A 15990-nucleotide genomic window follows, 5' to 3' on the forward strand; every position below is an offset into this window, starting at 1 on the left:
TGACAGATAGAGGTGAGAGAAGAAGATCAGCGTAATCTCACTGTCAATAAAAACTAAAACCTGAGGAATGAAGGCGGAAGAAAGAAATGCCGTGGTGCAGGCAAACACTTGTCTTCACCTTATGCCTGTCTAAAGAAACAGATAGAAAAACATTGGAAAGAGTTCACAGGGAGAGTGTCGCAACTTTGGTATCTGTAATGAAATCCTACCTCACTGTTTGAATCAGTTTCATTTTACGTGATATATAAGTTGGATTTTTTGTGTCAATATTAATAATTTGAATTTACATGTGTATATATATTTTTTTAGATTTCTTTGTGCGTAAAGAAGAGAAAAGTGCTCTTAACCTAGTTGATTTTTTTTATTTAGAGAACAAAGTCGTGCGTAATCATGTATGGATGAAAAGTGAAAACGTCAGCGGCAAAAAAAAAAAAAAAAAAAAGGTAGTGTTTTCTCAGAAAGTTGGTCTGATACACACACATACAGAGAAAAAGGTAGAGAACATGTAATTCCTTGTTTCCTGGTCGATTTGAGGTTTGCCTTGCGGCTCCTCTTGGCCTGCAGTGAACCGATCCAGTCGGACTCTCACCTTATTAAAGGCAAGAAGATTAAAGATCAAACGGCCGCAGCCAGTTTGCGTCGATGAGGATGACGAGGGGAAGAGAGACGGAGATGAGTTGTGACAAGTCTCGTGGTTCATGAGTCTGTCAAGTCGAGCTGCGATGCGTCAAACCCGGTGAATCACCAGCACCGAGGAGGAGGATAACGAAAGAAGAAGAAGAAGAAGGGAAAGAGCCGGGGATGGTGAAGGAAGGAGGGGAGGAAGGAAGAAAGAAAGGGGGAGGAAAGGGGAGAAATTGGTAGAAAAAGAGGAGGAGGAGGAGGTACAAAAAGCCTCCGCCGTCATTCAGTCTGTCACACGGACCACCAAGTCAGCGCAGCGTCAATATTTCAGCTCCATCCCGTCCCGCATCTTTCATTTAATCAGCGCAGGAGCGAAACACCATCTCCAAGAGTTCAGGAGAGCACATTGAATTCAGTTTTTTTTTTCTTCATAAAAACAAGAGAGAGCGACCTGATCTAGAAAAAGTTCTCGGTTTATTTCTGCTCTTAAATCCGCCTGTGGATGAACTTCTGTGAGCGCACTGGACGGAATAAAAGGATTTGGAGAAAATGAGAAGATTTGGCGGAGGTAAGATCAAGAATCCAGTACTTTGAGAAGTTTTAAAAAACAAATATAACCTGCTTTTTCTGTGCACAATACCAATTAATTCAGAGAGTATTATCTGTCTTTTCTGTCAGTATATATTTATGATGCAAATACGAGCTGATAAATATTGAAAGTTGTGGGGGAAATGCAGAGATGCTGCAGAACATTGGTGTGTGTGTATTTTTAATTTCATCAAGTATATTCAGTTTTATATGTGGTTTCATTGGGTTTATATTTGCATCTTAAAGCAAATAATCCAATTCAGTTTTTTTTTAGCCCTACAAAAAAAATCTTTTTTTTTTTTTTTTTTTTTTGTTTGTTTTTGAACATACAAAATTAGCTGAAATGTGGCTTTAAATCACTTTTTTTTTACTTTAGAAAAGTAGTACTTTGAGTTTGATGGCTCATTATTTAAAACTTTAAGGCTTATAAAAAATCTTAAAGACAGAAACTATTGCAAAAAAAAAATATGAATAAAGCAAATAAGCTGGATCAGCACAGATGTAAATGTGCTTTTAGAGTAGTTCTTCAGATTTATATGTGTTCAGAGCAGAGCGCAAAGAGAGACTAAGACTGAAAAAAAAGTGTGTGACAGAGAGAGATGGTGGGGATGGGGTGTGTGGAGGGGGGTTTGTTCACAGTAAGAAAAAAAATGACAGAGGTTGAAGGGGTCAGAGGCAGCTAAAGCCCCTGTCTAGTTAGCTGTCACCGATATGAGAAAGTACATGATTCACGTTAGTCAGGGTGTGAGAGGACGCACACACACACACACACACAGTTTCCTCCTGGGACGACTGGTGCGGCTGCTGCTTCGTGTCTATGAAAGGAAGGAAAAGGAGGTGAAAGAAGGAGGGAAAGGCGGCACTGAAGGATGGCCGGGTGATGAAAAGATGCCCCGAGCAGCTTCTCTTTTTCTTGTCTTCCTCCTCTGCTCCTGCCACCCTTCCTCGCCCTCGTCCCATCTAGGTGGTCGACATCACGATGAAGCCCATCAGCAAAAATTTAGTGTAACTTCAGACAATAAATAGAGATGTGCGTGCAGAACAAACTGCTGCTCCCTCTCATAAATACACTCAGATGTTACCTTTGACACACAGTATTCATCTCCCCAGGTAGATGCACAGATATGTTTTTCTCCACAATGATTTGATTTGAATGAAAATAAAAGTCCACCTCCTTTATTTGCTGTTGCACACAAAGCCTGATATTGCTGGGAGGCTTGAATTAGTGTCGGTGTGTTTCAGATAAAAGCTTTAGTGTGTGTTGGACCGCTGAGGAGGAAACAAAAGAAAGGAGAAAGCAGGGGATGTGGAAAAGAGAGGATAAAGTGAACCTTTCACATCTTTTGATTCGCTCAGCGCCATCCTCAATTCTTCACGGTATATATATAGGGATGTCAAGAGGATGTGCAGGAGGAGGGGGGGGCTGGAGAGCGAAGGGAGGAAGAGCCAGATAAAAGTAAATAGAGAAAGAGAGACGAGGGGAACTGGCGGTAGAGGGGTTAATGCAGTGCAGATTGACAGAAGTTAGCAGCACCCAGAGGGAAAGAGAGAGGAGAGCGAAGGGGGGACTGATATAAAATGAGTCGGTCACGCTTTGAACAGTTACACATGCTGTTTACATTTTTCCCAAATTAACATGGCCCCTCGCTTCAGAAAACTCTCCCTCACCGGCTCCCCTCTCTCTCTCTCTCTCCCCTCCACCAGCTTCTTTTCCTCTTCCTCCTCCTCCTCCTCCTCCTCTCTCCCTCTGTCTCTATCCTTCAAGACTCCAAAATATCTTTCCTCACCCTCAGATCAAGGTTCATATTTTTAAAGGAGAACTCCTCCATTCAAAATTTCACTAAACTAACAGAGGGTTTTTTTTGGTTGATTTGTGTATAAACAACATAACAATGCATCATATATGTTCCAAATACAAATTTTTCATTAATGAAAGCTTCAACTAGAGTAAGTAGTGAATCTTTAAATATATAGTGTGGCGAAAAGTACAATATTTGCATGTGAATTCACTATAAAGTTACGTGTATTTGTGAAATCACTCTGGCCACCTGTGTTAGTGTCAAAAAACAAAAGTCAAACAGCTTACATACACACAATATGATAGACAAAACTGTAATGACAACACACAAGCTAGTTCACTGTAATACACGAGTGTGACTTTAGTCATTAAAAGACAATATATTAGAACAATCACTCAATTTATAAATTAAGAATTGACTGTAAGAGTAACTGGAGGATTAAAGCAGGAAGTGGAAATCAAATAAAACATTTAAACAAATTCAAACAAGCATTTTAAATTTTTTTATATATTAAAAAAAAAAAAAAAGTTAGAATAGGGCTGCAGCTACCAAATGTTTCCATTATCAACAAGTCTACCTGTAGTATTCTGTTAATTGATTTTCTGAAGCCCCAATAATGTCTTTAAGTCCCCATTTTTTTTGTCGAAAACTCAAATACATTCTGTTTATTCTCAAAGAAAAACACTAAATTCGAATAAACTGAGAAGCAAAGATTATTCTGCACTTTTGCTGCAGATTAGTTTTTTGTTGATAAACTCGTAATTGATAAATCCTTTCAATTATCAGTACTGTGTTTAAGTAAACTACTCAGTTACTGCCTTCCTGTTTGCTCTTCATGCAGTGCCACAGCAGGGAATCTGAAATCAGCAGCAGATTCTTTTTTTTTTTTCATTTGTTTTTTTAAGTGAAAACCACGAGGTCAGGATGGGGAGTAGCTGGGTTGTTGGTGGTGGTGAGGAGCTTTAGAGGTAAATTAAAAACTGACGGTCTGAAAAGGGGGAAGGAGGGAATGAAAGATGTCGATGGAGGGAACGAGTGGAGCCAATTAGCGAAAGGAAGAGAAGGGAAAGGTAATTAGGGATAAAGAGGAAGGAGACTTTAAAATGGAAGTTTGATGTTTCAGGGAGATTTAGGGAGAGACTGGGACAGATGAAGCGACAAAGAAATTGAAACCAAACATGGTGATAAAGCATAAAGAGACTGGAATCCGCAGATTTAAAAAAAAAGGGAGAGAGAGGCAAGGATAGATTGGCTTATAAGGTGAAGAGGGAGACAGACAATAAGGCGAGAACGGATGTTGAGTTTACGACTAGCGAGAAATGGTCACACAGAGGGTTTCTGGGCATAAACATAATTTTTATTGGACTTTTTTAAATGTGTGTTTTCTTTTGCCTTTGTTTTTGGGTCATTGATGTTGTTTGGCAACCCCAGAGCGTGTCCAGTGCCAAGAGGATCAATGTGAAATCCAGTATGAACAAACTCCAGAGGAAGGAAGCTCATGGGAGACGAGATGGGAAAAGTGTGTGTGTTTGCGCGCGTAATGTGTGTGCGCTTGAGTACACAATAGTTTGTTTATATGCATTTGCTCAGTGTAACGCCTGTGCACGCATGGATCTACAATCGCAGCGCACACTGTGGATGCATATGTGTGTGTGTGTTGAGTTAGTGTAGGAATGCACACTTGATTGAGTACAGACTGCACATAAATCTGGCCTTTAACTGTACACAGACACACAACACTGACCCCGACCCCAGATATTGTCGGTCCCCCCTCAGTGTGTGTCTCTGTCCACTTCGTGTTTGTCTCGAACCCTGTCATCAGTCTGCTGATGCACGTCTTTGCCGCCGGCATCCACCCGTGTGTTTACGTGTGAGGTAAGCGTTATGACAGAAGGCAAAATTGCCACCAGGTACAGTGCAGCTGAGTAATTACAAAAAACTATGCAGGAAACAAACAGCTCCTTTGAGTTTGGCTCCGATGGGATTTTTTTTTTTCTGTCAACAGAGCCACAGTCAGCCTCCAGCTCTGTCTCTGGATGACAACAAATATGTAAGACGAGGCAGAGGACGGGTGCACGTTCTGCGAAAAGCATGTGAAGCTTTTTTCATGTAGTGGCTGCAGCATGTGGAGTTCAGTGAACACATACGATATCTGGGATAAAGTGTCAGTACAGAACTTCTGACAACTATCAGTTGAAGAAGATTAAGAGATGTAACTGAAAGCACAGGGAACCTCGAGTTTATGCTGCATTCACACAATGTGGGCAGGAACAGACACTGTTCTGACTTTTGAGTGACTTTTATTCACTATAATTAACCGAAATTTGCTACTTTTGCGATGTTGGATGTTTGTACGGGCGTGTTGACAAAACCAAAAAAAAAACGTATTCCAAAAAATAATTAACATTTTTTGTTGAAAATCTGAATTTATTTAGATGTAACCACCAGTGAAAGAGTTGTATCTCAATAATTTCTCCCAAATGTTCTGTTGACACTTCTGCAGTTCATTTCAGCTGTCTAAAATTTCAGCTATCTCTGTCTTAGAGTTACAACTTGGAGGCTGATGTTAATAGTTTTGCCAACTCTGCTGCTCATTCTGAATAATAAGATGCAGGCCTGGCATATGAACGCTTTATCAAAAAAAAGTTAAAAAGATTTCTTTCATTAGGTCTGGGTCGACAAAAATACATTAAAAACATTTCACAGACTTCAGATTAAATTAGGATCAAACTGAACTTCTGAGGATTTAAATCTGTCACCGGCTACATGACATATAAAGACTGCGGCATGAAATGCGACTGGATGCATCAGTTACTTCGGTGCCTAATGTTGCCTGATATTGACCTCTGGTGTTGCAGAGTAGTGTTGTGAATAGATACAAGTGAAGTGTGAAGAGGGTGCAGCGTGGCGTTTCGGCTCTGGAAAACACGGCTCGGGCTCATTTGAGGTTAAATCTTGTCAAAGTCTCACAATGCGTGCTCAATAAAAGTCTGAGCTAAGTCTAAAACTCCTAATCAATGTCACGCAAGGAATGATAAACATCATCAATTTAGGCCTGATTTACAACATCTTCTGTGTACTTATGTTTCCTCTCTGTTTAAGACCTCTTTCAAGTGGTTAGAGTGATGCAGGGCAACCTTTTTTGGCACCGGAGCGAGTTTTTCCTGGACCAGACTGGAGAGATTTACTTGCACATGGTTTTCCCACAATACCAAATTCTGTTTAAGTGCTTGTTTAAAACCTCAAATGTTGGTGCATGTTGGGAAAGATGAAATACTAGTCCTCTTGGATAGAAGCAGTACAACACCCACAAACACTGGGTCACTGGTTTACCAAAACACTGTCTGGAGTGTAAAATGTCAAACGTGTTACAAGGATCTTTTTTGCCCCTGTACACAGTCTTGTGCCCCAAAATTCAACTCTGAACCCTGACCCTGCGGCGGTGTTTAATTCTGACCTATTTGGAGCTCAGGAGCTCTGCTGCCAGAACCTCATGTTCAGCTCTGTTTTGCAGATGGCAGCCAGACTTGGCTCCAGAGTGCCACATCTGACTTTACACCGGCGAACAAACCGAAGAAGATAAAAAATACGATCTGTTGTGAATAAAGCTGCTCTCTGGTGTGTGCATACGTGTAACTCTAATAGGTACGTGTGTGTGGAGTCACACACACTAGTGCACAGAGGCAGGTCATGGTCGGCCGTTGCAGGGAACCCCTGTGTTGCTGTAATGCAATCCTCCCACGGAGAATGTTCTGGTTTCAACCCTGCCCTGCGGAGTGTGCTTCCACTGCCAGGTACACAGACGCAGCCCCAAGCCTGCGGGGCTCGCCTTGAAGTCAGGCTATATGCCGACTGTAGTGTAGTTACTCAACCTAATATTATATAACAACAACATGGCTCTCGGTTTGAGTTATCTCAGTTTACTCGTACAAAAGAGTGGTTGTTTTTAGACACAGCAGAGGCTGCTTTTAGACATGTCAGTTCTCAATCAAAACAACAAGAGCCTTTCACGTCTGGCAATCATCTCCAAGCATGTGGCTGCAGACAAAAGGAAACAGTTTGGAGCAGTTTGGGTTGATTTTTGCCAAGAAGATTTTTCTCTTTTTCATCACAGGCTGTTTTCTTTTTTTGGTACCTGTTTATTCCTTCTGAATGCGACCCTTTCTACACACTGTGTGTCCTTTCCCTTCAGGGCTGTTTACTCCGAGAATCAACGATGTCTTGTTGATTTCAGGGTGTTTTGATGCTAATGGAGGATGTTCAGTGGGAGGAGCCAGCGGCTTGATGAGCTCCAAATGTTCGGCTGCTTCTGAAAGATGCATATTGCCTCTGACAGGTGATGAGGCTTTTGCGGTTGAGGAGAACGGAGGACGCCTGGCTGACGGGGGTTGTCCTGGTTGACTGATTATGAGGTGTGTGTGTGTGTAGGTGTGTGTGTAGGTGTGTGTGAGTGCATGTGTGTGTGTGTGTGTGTGGGAGGCGCCCTGACATTGATGTAGTAAATAGTCTTGGAGGATGCTTTGATGTAGCCGACAATTTGGGATCAACAGGTAGTGGAAGAGTTACCGGCAATGACAGAGACGCTTTTTCTTTTTTCTTTTTTACCAAGCAGTGAGGGAGCTGTTTGCTCAGACTTGGTCCGTGTCACTTCTGTGACAAATATTTCTAATCCTGATTTAATTAGAAACTGCCACTTTCCCAAGCTGTCATTCAATCTGTCACTAAAGATCAAGACATTTGATTAATTAATGTTTTCAAAGGGGCTAAGCATATCAGTATTGCAATTTGTAACATAGTTAAATAGTTTATTGACAAAAATACTTTGCTGATTAGTTCACAATGAGCCACAGATGGCAAACGATAAATATATTTCTTAATTTCTCATCCCATATTTCCCTCTGACATATTCATAAAGCAATATTTTTGAGTACTGAATAGCACAGAGCACATTGATTTCATTGGAAACACAACCCTGTGTGGTAATGCATTCCAATAGGACAAATGTAAAAGGCTGAGTCAGAGGAAAATGCTTCTTCAAGGTGTTTCAGTGATTCACTTAAAGTCCCTTTATTCATCCCGTGGGGCCCGTCCTGAAAGATGAAAGACAGACTGAAAGAAAGGAGGGAGAGCTAATCAGGGTTAATCGGCTGCTGTTATTTTGACCTGAGGCAGACAGGAGATAAGAAAATGTGGAAAAGCGCGTAGGTGAAAGGTATGATGAGAGAGAAAGGAACGCAACGCATGACTAATATGAGAGGGCAAAGGGGCTGAAGCAACAGGGCGGCCGAGGTGTGTCTGAGCCGAGAGAAAGGCCGACTTGGTCGTACGCATTGTGCAACGTGCATTTCACACCTGTTGAACAGCAGCATGTTTCGCCCATAATTACAAGCATGAATCACAGCCAACCGTCTGTGTGTCAGGAGGATGAGAGAGAGGATGGAAAAGGATGACGGAGAGCAGAGGCGACAAAATTAATGTGCTTCGCCGAGGAAGTGCAGAGAGAGAGAGAGAGAGAGAGAGAGAGAGAGAGACGGCGAGTAAAGGAAGAAAGTGTGAAAATGAAAGCGTCCAGAGAGAGCAAGCATGGGACAAAGAGACGAGGACGTACATGAAGTTCCTTAATGTTGAAAACCACCTTTCAGCTCCAATTTTCTCTGTTTGAAACCAGAGACAGGGGTACTAAAAGGTTTTCAGTGCTACAGCCACACTCCTCTCTCTTTCACACACACACACACACACACACACACACACACACACACACACACAGAATCACTGTATACACTCACAGCAATGTGAATTTAATCCACATATATAATTACGGCTACAAACATTCTCACAAACACTCACACAGTAACGTAAAACACCTACACAAACACTCTAAAACCTAAACAAGAAGTCCACAGCAAACATACAGCTGATACAAACACATTAATGTTTGTGATTGTAAAGAAAGCCACATGTCTTTGTTTTTTGGGTTAGTCAGGAATGACCGTTTGTGTGTGTGTGTGTGTGTGTGTGTGTGTAGGTGTGTGTGTGTGTGTTTGAGTGGCTGTTTGCCTGACAGACTGGTGCATTGAACATAGGATCCATTTGTCTGACTGTCTGAAGCTATTAAGCGAGGTTTTATTTGAAGCCAGAGTAAACCTCCGACAGCCAGAAACCTCTAAAATTAGATTGGAAACGGAAAAAGCTTTATTGGCAGTGTCAGATGACTCTGACCTGGCAATATGTAAACAGCCGAGGCCATCGCCATAGAGACAAAGAAATAAACCAGAAAATTGTAAAAAATTCCTATAAACATTGTGACGGTGCAGCGACTGGAGCAAAGCTCGGAAACTGTTGCTGGAGGTGATTTTTGTCTGTTGAGCTCTCAATCATCAAATTCATTAAAAAACTCAACATCCAAGTCAAATAATCACAAAACGTCCAAGACAGTAATGAGGCTGAAATAAATTTCTTCTCATTGTTATTACTACAAATACCTCTGCAGAGTGCGTTAATTAACTCTTGGACACCCAAGATGTCAGTGTCATTAAAGAAACATCTCGCAGTGTCTGTGTGGGTTGTAATCAGAGTCTTGTATTTTTTAATTTCTCTGCAGTCCATCAACACCATCTTGTCCTGCTATTGGCTGTTGCCATGGCGATGGCCGTGGATCCTTCCCACAACTTGGCCAGTGAGAGGAGTTCGATAGAAAGTACGTATGAGCTGACCAAATACCTGGAGTATCAGCTCAAGGAAATCAAAGACGTATACGTGAGTAGTTTTGTGATTCTGTTTTGATTTAACTGTTTCATTCTGCAGTCTCTTAATGATTTTATCAAAACCATCATCGAAACACAGTCTGTGTCCAAATGTTTTTTATTGCAGCAGTTTTCCACAAATCTCAATGCCTTTTTGGTCAAACACAAAATAAACATGAACACTTTGTGGAAAGTAGTTCACTTCTGAAGGAACTTAAACACAATTAAATACACAGATAGAAAGGTATCAATTCAAAGTGGCTATAATCAATACTTTTTAGCATTTAGCAGCATTACTCTCAGGGGTTGCTAGAGACCAAAACAATGCTCAAAGGCTTGTAAATGTTGCACTTGTATTTGCCATGTGGTCAAAAATGCAACACAAAATTATTGAAAATGTTGATTTATCACTGTTGGATTGAATAAAAAGTGGTGAGTGTTTGCTAATAAGTTGAACACATCAGCGCATGCAGCTTCTTTGCACCCAGGGGCCTAATAAATCTGTTGTTGCAAGCTTTAAAATATATTTAGACATTGTGAGAAATACTTCACATATCGTGCAGAGAGTAAAATGAGAAAATCTCTCCACATCTTCGTTTTACTAATTCCACTACCCTGCTGTTAACCTTGCAGTTTTGTTAATCGTCAATCAAGAATTTCTTGTTCCTGTAATTAATTTTTAAGGGGCACGACCATTTTTATTGTGCTTGACTAATGTAGGCTTCACTTTTATTGTTTTGGCCATCTTTCCAATGCGTTCTCTTACTCACTGTGCTATTTGCTGAGATCTGGGAATGTGAATCTGTCAAGACAAGAAACAGGAGCGGTTAATTCAGATCAGACAGGTTTTATTCAAACCCTCCGGTTAGTCAAACTATTTTGAAACTAATTTGGAAGAGAAAAGAAGCCAAACTGCAGAGTCAACGTCCCTCAGCACAGTTTACAGGTTGCTTTCCCTGTTCAACCTCATACTAGTGTGTGTGCTTCTGCTTCTGTGCCCAGTTTTCCTGCGTATTTAGGGTTTTTTTTTTTAGAGATATGACAGAAGCTCTCACGTTTAGTTTCAAATAAAGTGGTTCAGATAGTTTAAATAAACTGTCGACTCATTTACAACCCACCTGATCATGGATTTCCGCTTGTTTTGTCATAATGTCATAATGAATGATGGTCCCCCAAAAGGGACCCAAGTTGTAAAAACCCAAACAATCATTTTAAATTAAACCTTCTCCTGCTTTCTTCTTCTTCTTTTCTTTTCTTTTCTGTCTTTTTTTTTTTTTACCTCCTCCAGCTGACCTATCTAGGCCCTCCATTCAATGAGAAAGACTTCTCCCCTCCACGGCCCAACAGCACTGCTCTGACTTTGCCGAGTGCTGCCACCCGACTGGAGCTGTGGCACGGTCTGGAGAACCAGGCCCGGCTCGCCCAGAACCAGAAAGCCTACTCTGTCCTGCTGGCGGCTGTCAGGGAGTTGGCCAGCTCCACCCTCTGCCCTTCCCTCAAAACCTCCCTGCTGCACTTTTGCACTGGTCTGGATGGACTGCTGGGCTCCATATCTGCACTGATGACCACCCTCGGTTACGCACTTCCTCCTCAGTCTGCAAACATGCGAACTAACGCTGGAGAGCTGCAGCGGGGGACGGGAGGCAACCGACCAGCTCCGCTCATGAGCCAGAGTCTGTACAGATCCAGAGCCGGAACCAGGACGGAGTCAGGTCACCGTAACAACCAGAGGAGAAGTGGCACGAAGGTGGTCAGAGGCGAGAGGGAAGATGGTGTCAGTGTGGATCTGATGGATAAAAGGAGAGGGAAAGAGGGGAGGAGAGCAGAGGCAGCTGCAGCTGGAGGAAGGAATGGTGGATTGAGGGAGAAGGGGAAGGGAGAAAGAGGGAGAAGAGAGAGGAGGGAGGAACCTGAAAAAGAGACAGTAGGGATGGATGAAGAGGGATTGGTGGAGACTTGGGGGAGCAGAAGACGTTTGTTGAGCATCAGTGAAAACGGAGAGGAGAAGGAGCGGCGGGAGGGACCCAGGTTTGAGGTGTCGTACCTGGACACAGACATCTCCCGCCTCCATCAACAACAAACCAGCAGCAACAACCAGTACAGCTACAACCTAAACTCACATCACGCAGACACACTCAGAGAAGAAGATGGATTTATCGCAGAGAAGCTCAGGGGCTTTATGCTGGAGGAGGAGAAGCAAATGGACGCCACCTCCTCTTCTTTCACTGTCCATCACCAGCAGCGCAGGCCTCCTCGCTCCCTCCTCTCCCCCACCCTCCCACCTCCTCTGTCCACCCTCTCCCTCCTGTACCAGTTTGGAGCAGGTGAGGAGCACACCCTCCTCCCCCAGCCCGTCCCCCTGTCTTTACGAAGGGGCACTTCCCTTCTCTCGCCTCCCTTGAGTCCGCTCTTCTCCTCCCCTTCCACCTCCTCGTCTTCGCTCTTGTCCGTGCGGCCGGCAATGAACGATTTCGCCAGGAAGGTGGAGGGTTTCTGGATACTGCGAGAACTGCAGAGCTGGCTGTGGCGGTCAGCGAAGGACTTTAACCGCCTGAAGAAGAGACTCCGAGGCTGAGACATTTGGACAGGACTGGACACTGAGACACACAGAAGTGCAGTATATCGGAAATCTATTGTTTGCACAAAATCTGGGTGGAAATCGAACAGACAAAAGCACATAAACACACTCATGCTTAACACATTCATTCATACCGTACTGGAATAAGTGAATGAAGGACAATTTGGCAGGTCACCAGAAGTGCTAATGGAATATAAGACACACAAAGCCAACACATTACCAGCACTGTCACCCGCCTAATGCACATAGCAGCTCATTGAGCGAGACTCGCTCAGACTGGGCTGAGTTACCGGACTTCACGGCTCATAGATCAACAGAAATACCACTGTAGGTGGTTGGACTCACACATCCAGGCGGGGGCAGACTGAGTGACAGGCAGCGACACAGACAGTGCAGCCATTGAGGGAAAACTGATTCAGCGACCCCTAGATCCGTGAATCAGCAAACATTCATTTTCTCTGAAGGAAGAAGGGAAAATTTCTGAATGGGCAAAAGACAAAAGGGCGAGGAAAAATGGCCGGAGGGAGGATGAGGGCACAGAGGAGGGAGGGAGGGAAAGACGCAGAAAAAAGAGAGGAAGCTGAGAGGAGGCATGAGTCAGGGGATGAGCACTGGAAATGACCAGCAGAGGGGTACTGCTGAGTAATCCCAAGTCGACTGGTCAGTTACAGTAACCCTACAACAGTGCTACACATACTGTCCAGACAGAGTGGTCAAACGCATACACTTATTGTGGTAACTTGTGCCTTAACATACCATTCACTTCAAAAAAAAAAAAAAAAAGCACAGTCGTGTACAAAGAAATAGTTTCAGCATTTTGGGAAATGTGCTGACACCACTCTCACGTTTGTACAGTAAATGTGAAGAAGACAGAGCCAGCAGTTGGTTAGCTTAGCTTAGCATAAAGGGTGGATACAGGGTAAAGGTCAAAGTTCAAAGTCAAATTTATTTAAAAAGCATATTTAAAAAGAACAAGAGTTGAACCAAAAAGCTGTACAATTAAAACAGCAAGCCATAAAACACAATACAACTCAATGGCTAAAAGGTCAATGTGAATAAAAGAAGACATTCAGATAATAAGAAAAAACTACAAATTAAGAGATTAAGTTGTTAAACTCTACTTGAGTCAAATGCCAATGAGAAGAGGTGGGTTTTAAAGTTTTTAACAGTTTTTACACAAAACGGTAAATTGTTCTCGAGATGAGCAGCAACAGTAAAGACCTGAATATCTCATCCAGGAGCTTCTGGTTGGTCGACCTCAGTGCTCTACACAAAAACAAACAATTACACCTTAAAATAATTCCTTAAACAGACAAGTATCCAGTGGAGGGAAGTTCATACTGGCACTATGTGATGTTCGGTCTGTCAAAAGATGATCATATATGTTTTGTACCAGCTGCAGATGTTAACTGATGTACGCCCACATACAAGGAATTGTAGTTTTCTAACTGAATGAAGACATAAATAGCTTTTTCAAAGTTCTTGGGATAGAGATAGACCCTGGGTAAAAGTTGAAAGATCACACCAAAGTTTTCTTACAAAAATAATCAGTGGTATGAAGCCAAAGGGCCAAGAGTGGCACCACCAGGGTCATTGCAAAGGTCTGACTGACCAAACATAACAATCTTATTTTTATCAAGACTGAGAAATTTTAAATCCATCCAAGTTTTTATATCTTCTAGCAAGTGCTATGTTGAGACTTTTTATTTTTATAGGCATATATATTCGTATATTTTCGGCAAAACAAAGAAAAGGAATCTTATATTTATTAAACATGGACCCTAAGGGTGGCATATACAATGAAAGGTGGCAAAATCCACCCAGCAACACCTGTAAAGCTCTATTTGTAATGCGTATCGAATTTCTTAAAGCCAAATGAAACCTAAAGTGTCAGAGCAACACACTGTGGGCCGTCACGTCAACCAGTGCAGACTCCAGGATTAATCAAGCTAATAACCCCTTTAAAATGTTGCAATGTTGCTTGACATTTGTGCAGTTAAAAGTTTTGTTGTTAAGAAATAGTATTCCGCTAAAACCACTAATTTTATTTTTTACATTTAACAAGACACAATATGTGAGCTGTGAGCAGATGTTTTTAAACCTCTGGACAGTGCCAGCTTGCGGTTTCTCCCTGCTCTCATTGTTCACTCATGCTTCTGTGTTAAGGTTGTGCATCATAGCTACAGCTGCCATGAGCGTAGATTCTGCTGATACACCTCACTAATGTGTGCCTCCTCAAAAAAACAATGAAGTGAGTTTTAATTGGTCAACATGATGATGAAGAACATAGCGACAACAACGTGAAACAAGTTAAGGAAATGCTCAGTTTTCCCAATTTCAGTGCCAAAATGTTGAACTGGTCCTTTTTTGTAACTTCACATTCCTAAACATGGAAATTCAACATATTGAGATTCCACCCCTGGCAAGTTAACAGATTTCAGAATAAATCTATTGTTATGTGTTTGCAATGTGCCTTAGATGACATGGCTAAAGGTTATGGATCATATCTATACTATTTATTGAACAAGATGTTTATTTATTTTTTTCTCCAGTGTGAAAATACTGTACTGTAACTCAAGAGAGAATAAATACTAGCTTTTGTACAGAGCGTGGTGTTATTGGTCATTTGGGAGTTCAGTGGGAGGGGAGAATAAAGAAATGCATATGGGATTTTTTTGTTTGCAATGGTTTTAGTTTTATAGGGATGGTTTCGGGTGATTGGCACAAGGGGAGAGGAGTTTGGGGTCGGGGCGTTTCCTGAAAAACAAAGGCCGGCTCACATTCGTGGCAAAAAAAAATGGAACGAGAGAGGCGGGGTATGAGAGAGTTTTTATTTGTCTGTCCTGGCGAAAATTTACGATCTTTTTCCTTTCATGTCGCGCTTCCCACCTCCCACTTTGCTTTTCTTTCTCATCACACTATCTCACGAAGCTCCTCTTCCGCCAAAAAACGCCCCTCTGACCCGTGGCAGTGAGGGATTTACATGAGCAGGTACAAACACAATCCCTCGTAATCCCACCAACAGGCCTGGTCTCTTGTTGTGTCTGCATTTCAATGCCGCCTCTTATCGTTTTTTTTTTGCGTGTCCCTTGTGTTCTTTTATCGCTTCCTCACCTGTTATCTTTTCTCTCTCTACCTTGTTTGGCTTTATTGCTCTCGACTACAGTTTTTTCCCACGTGTTCTGCAGCTCTCTGGCTCCCCCTCCTCCCCTCGGGCCAGATATTAAAGGATCAATGAGAATCTCCTGAGCATCACCTCGGAGCTACACACCTGCACATAACTGCACACTCCCACCCCGACACACATAACACAAACACACAAATGAGGACAAGGGTGCTGACAAACAAGCACACATGAGCCTCAAAACTAGAATTAGCAGAGCAGGGACTGCGTCGGCACACTCATGACTCTGACTAAATCCTGGAAAGGGTTAACAGTGACACAAACATCACACGTATGTATACACATACACAGGAGGTGTTGTGTGTTTTTTTCCTCATTCAGTAAGCAGTAACTGAGGGGCTGCCAGTGCTCAACAAAGGCAGCTTTGTCGGGCCGATATGTGTGTGCGTTTATCAGTGTGTGTGAGTATTGTTTGCCCCTGTGTGGGCTTGCAATCGCAGCACGTGTGTGAATCATTATCTCTATGTGTCAGAA

General features: G+C 42.4%; 1 protein-coding gene across 1 annotated transcript; it reads left to right on the forward strand.

Annotated features, from left to right (window-relative positions):
• Window positions 1-955: 955 nt before the first annotated feature.
• On the forward strand, window positions 956-14940 carry clcf1 (cardiotrophin-like cytokine factor 1). The gene is made up of 3 exons (XM_008283646.1): window positions 956-1192; window positions 9613-9767; window positions 11043-14940. The coding sequence occupies exons 1-3, from the start codon at window positions 1174-1176 to the stop codon at window positions 12327-12329; spliced, it is 1461 nt and encodes a 486-aa protein (XP_008281868.1). The 5' UTR covers window positions 956-1173; the 3' UTR covers window positions 12330-14940.
• Window positions 14941-15990: the final 1050 nt, after the last annotated feature.

The sequence above is a fragment of the Stegastes partitus genome, unplaced genomic scaffold (assembly GCF_000690725.1).
Source record: "Stegastes partitus isolate 25-593 unplaced genomic scaffold, Stegastes_partitus-1.0.2 Scaffold321, whole genome shotgun sequence".
NCBI lineage: Eukaryota > Metazoa > Chordata > Actinopteri > Pomacentridae > Stegastes > Stegastes partitus.

What these genes read in the sequence shown, in the direction of transcription:
- clcf1 (XM_008283646.1), top strand. An exon ending in AGGAAATCAAAGACGTATAC is followed by an intron (nt 9,768 to 11,042) that starts GTGAGTAGTTTT and finishes TACCTCCTCCAG; the next exon opens with CTGACCTATCTAGGCCCTCC.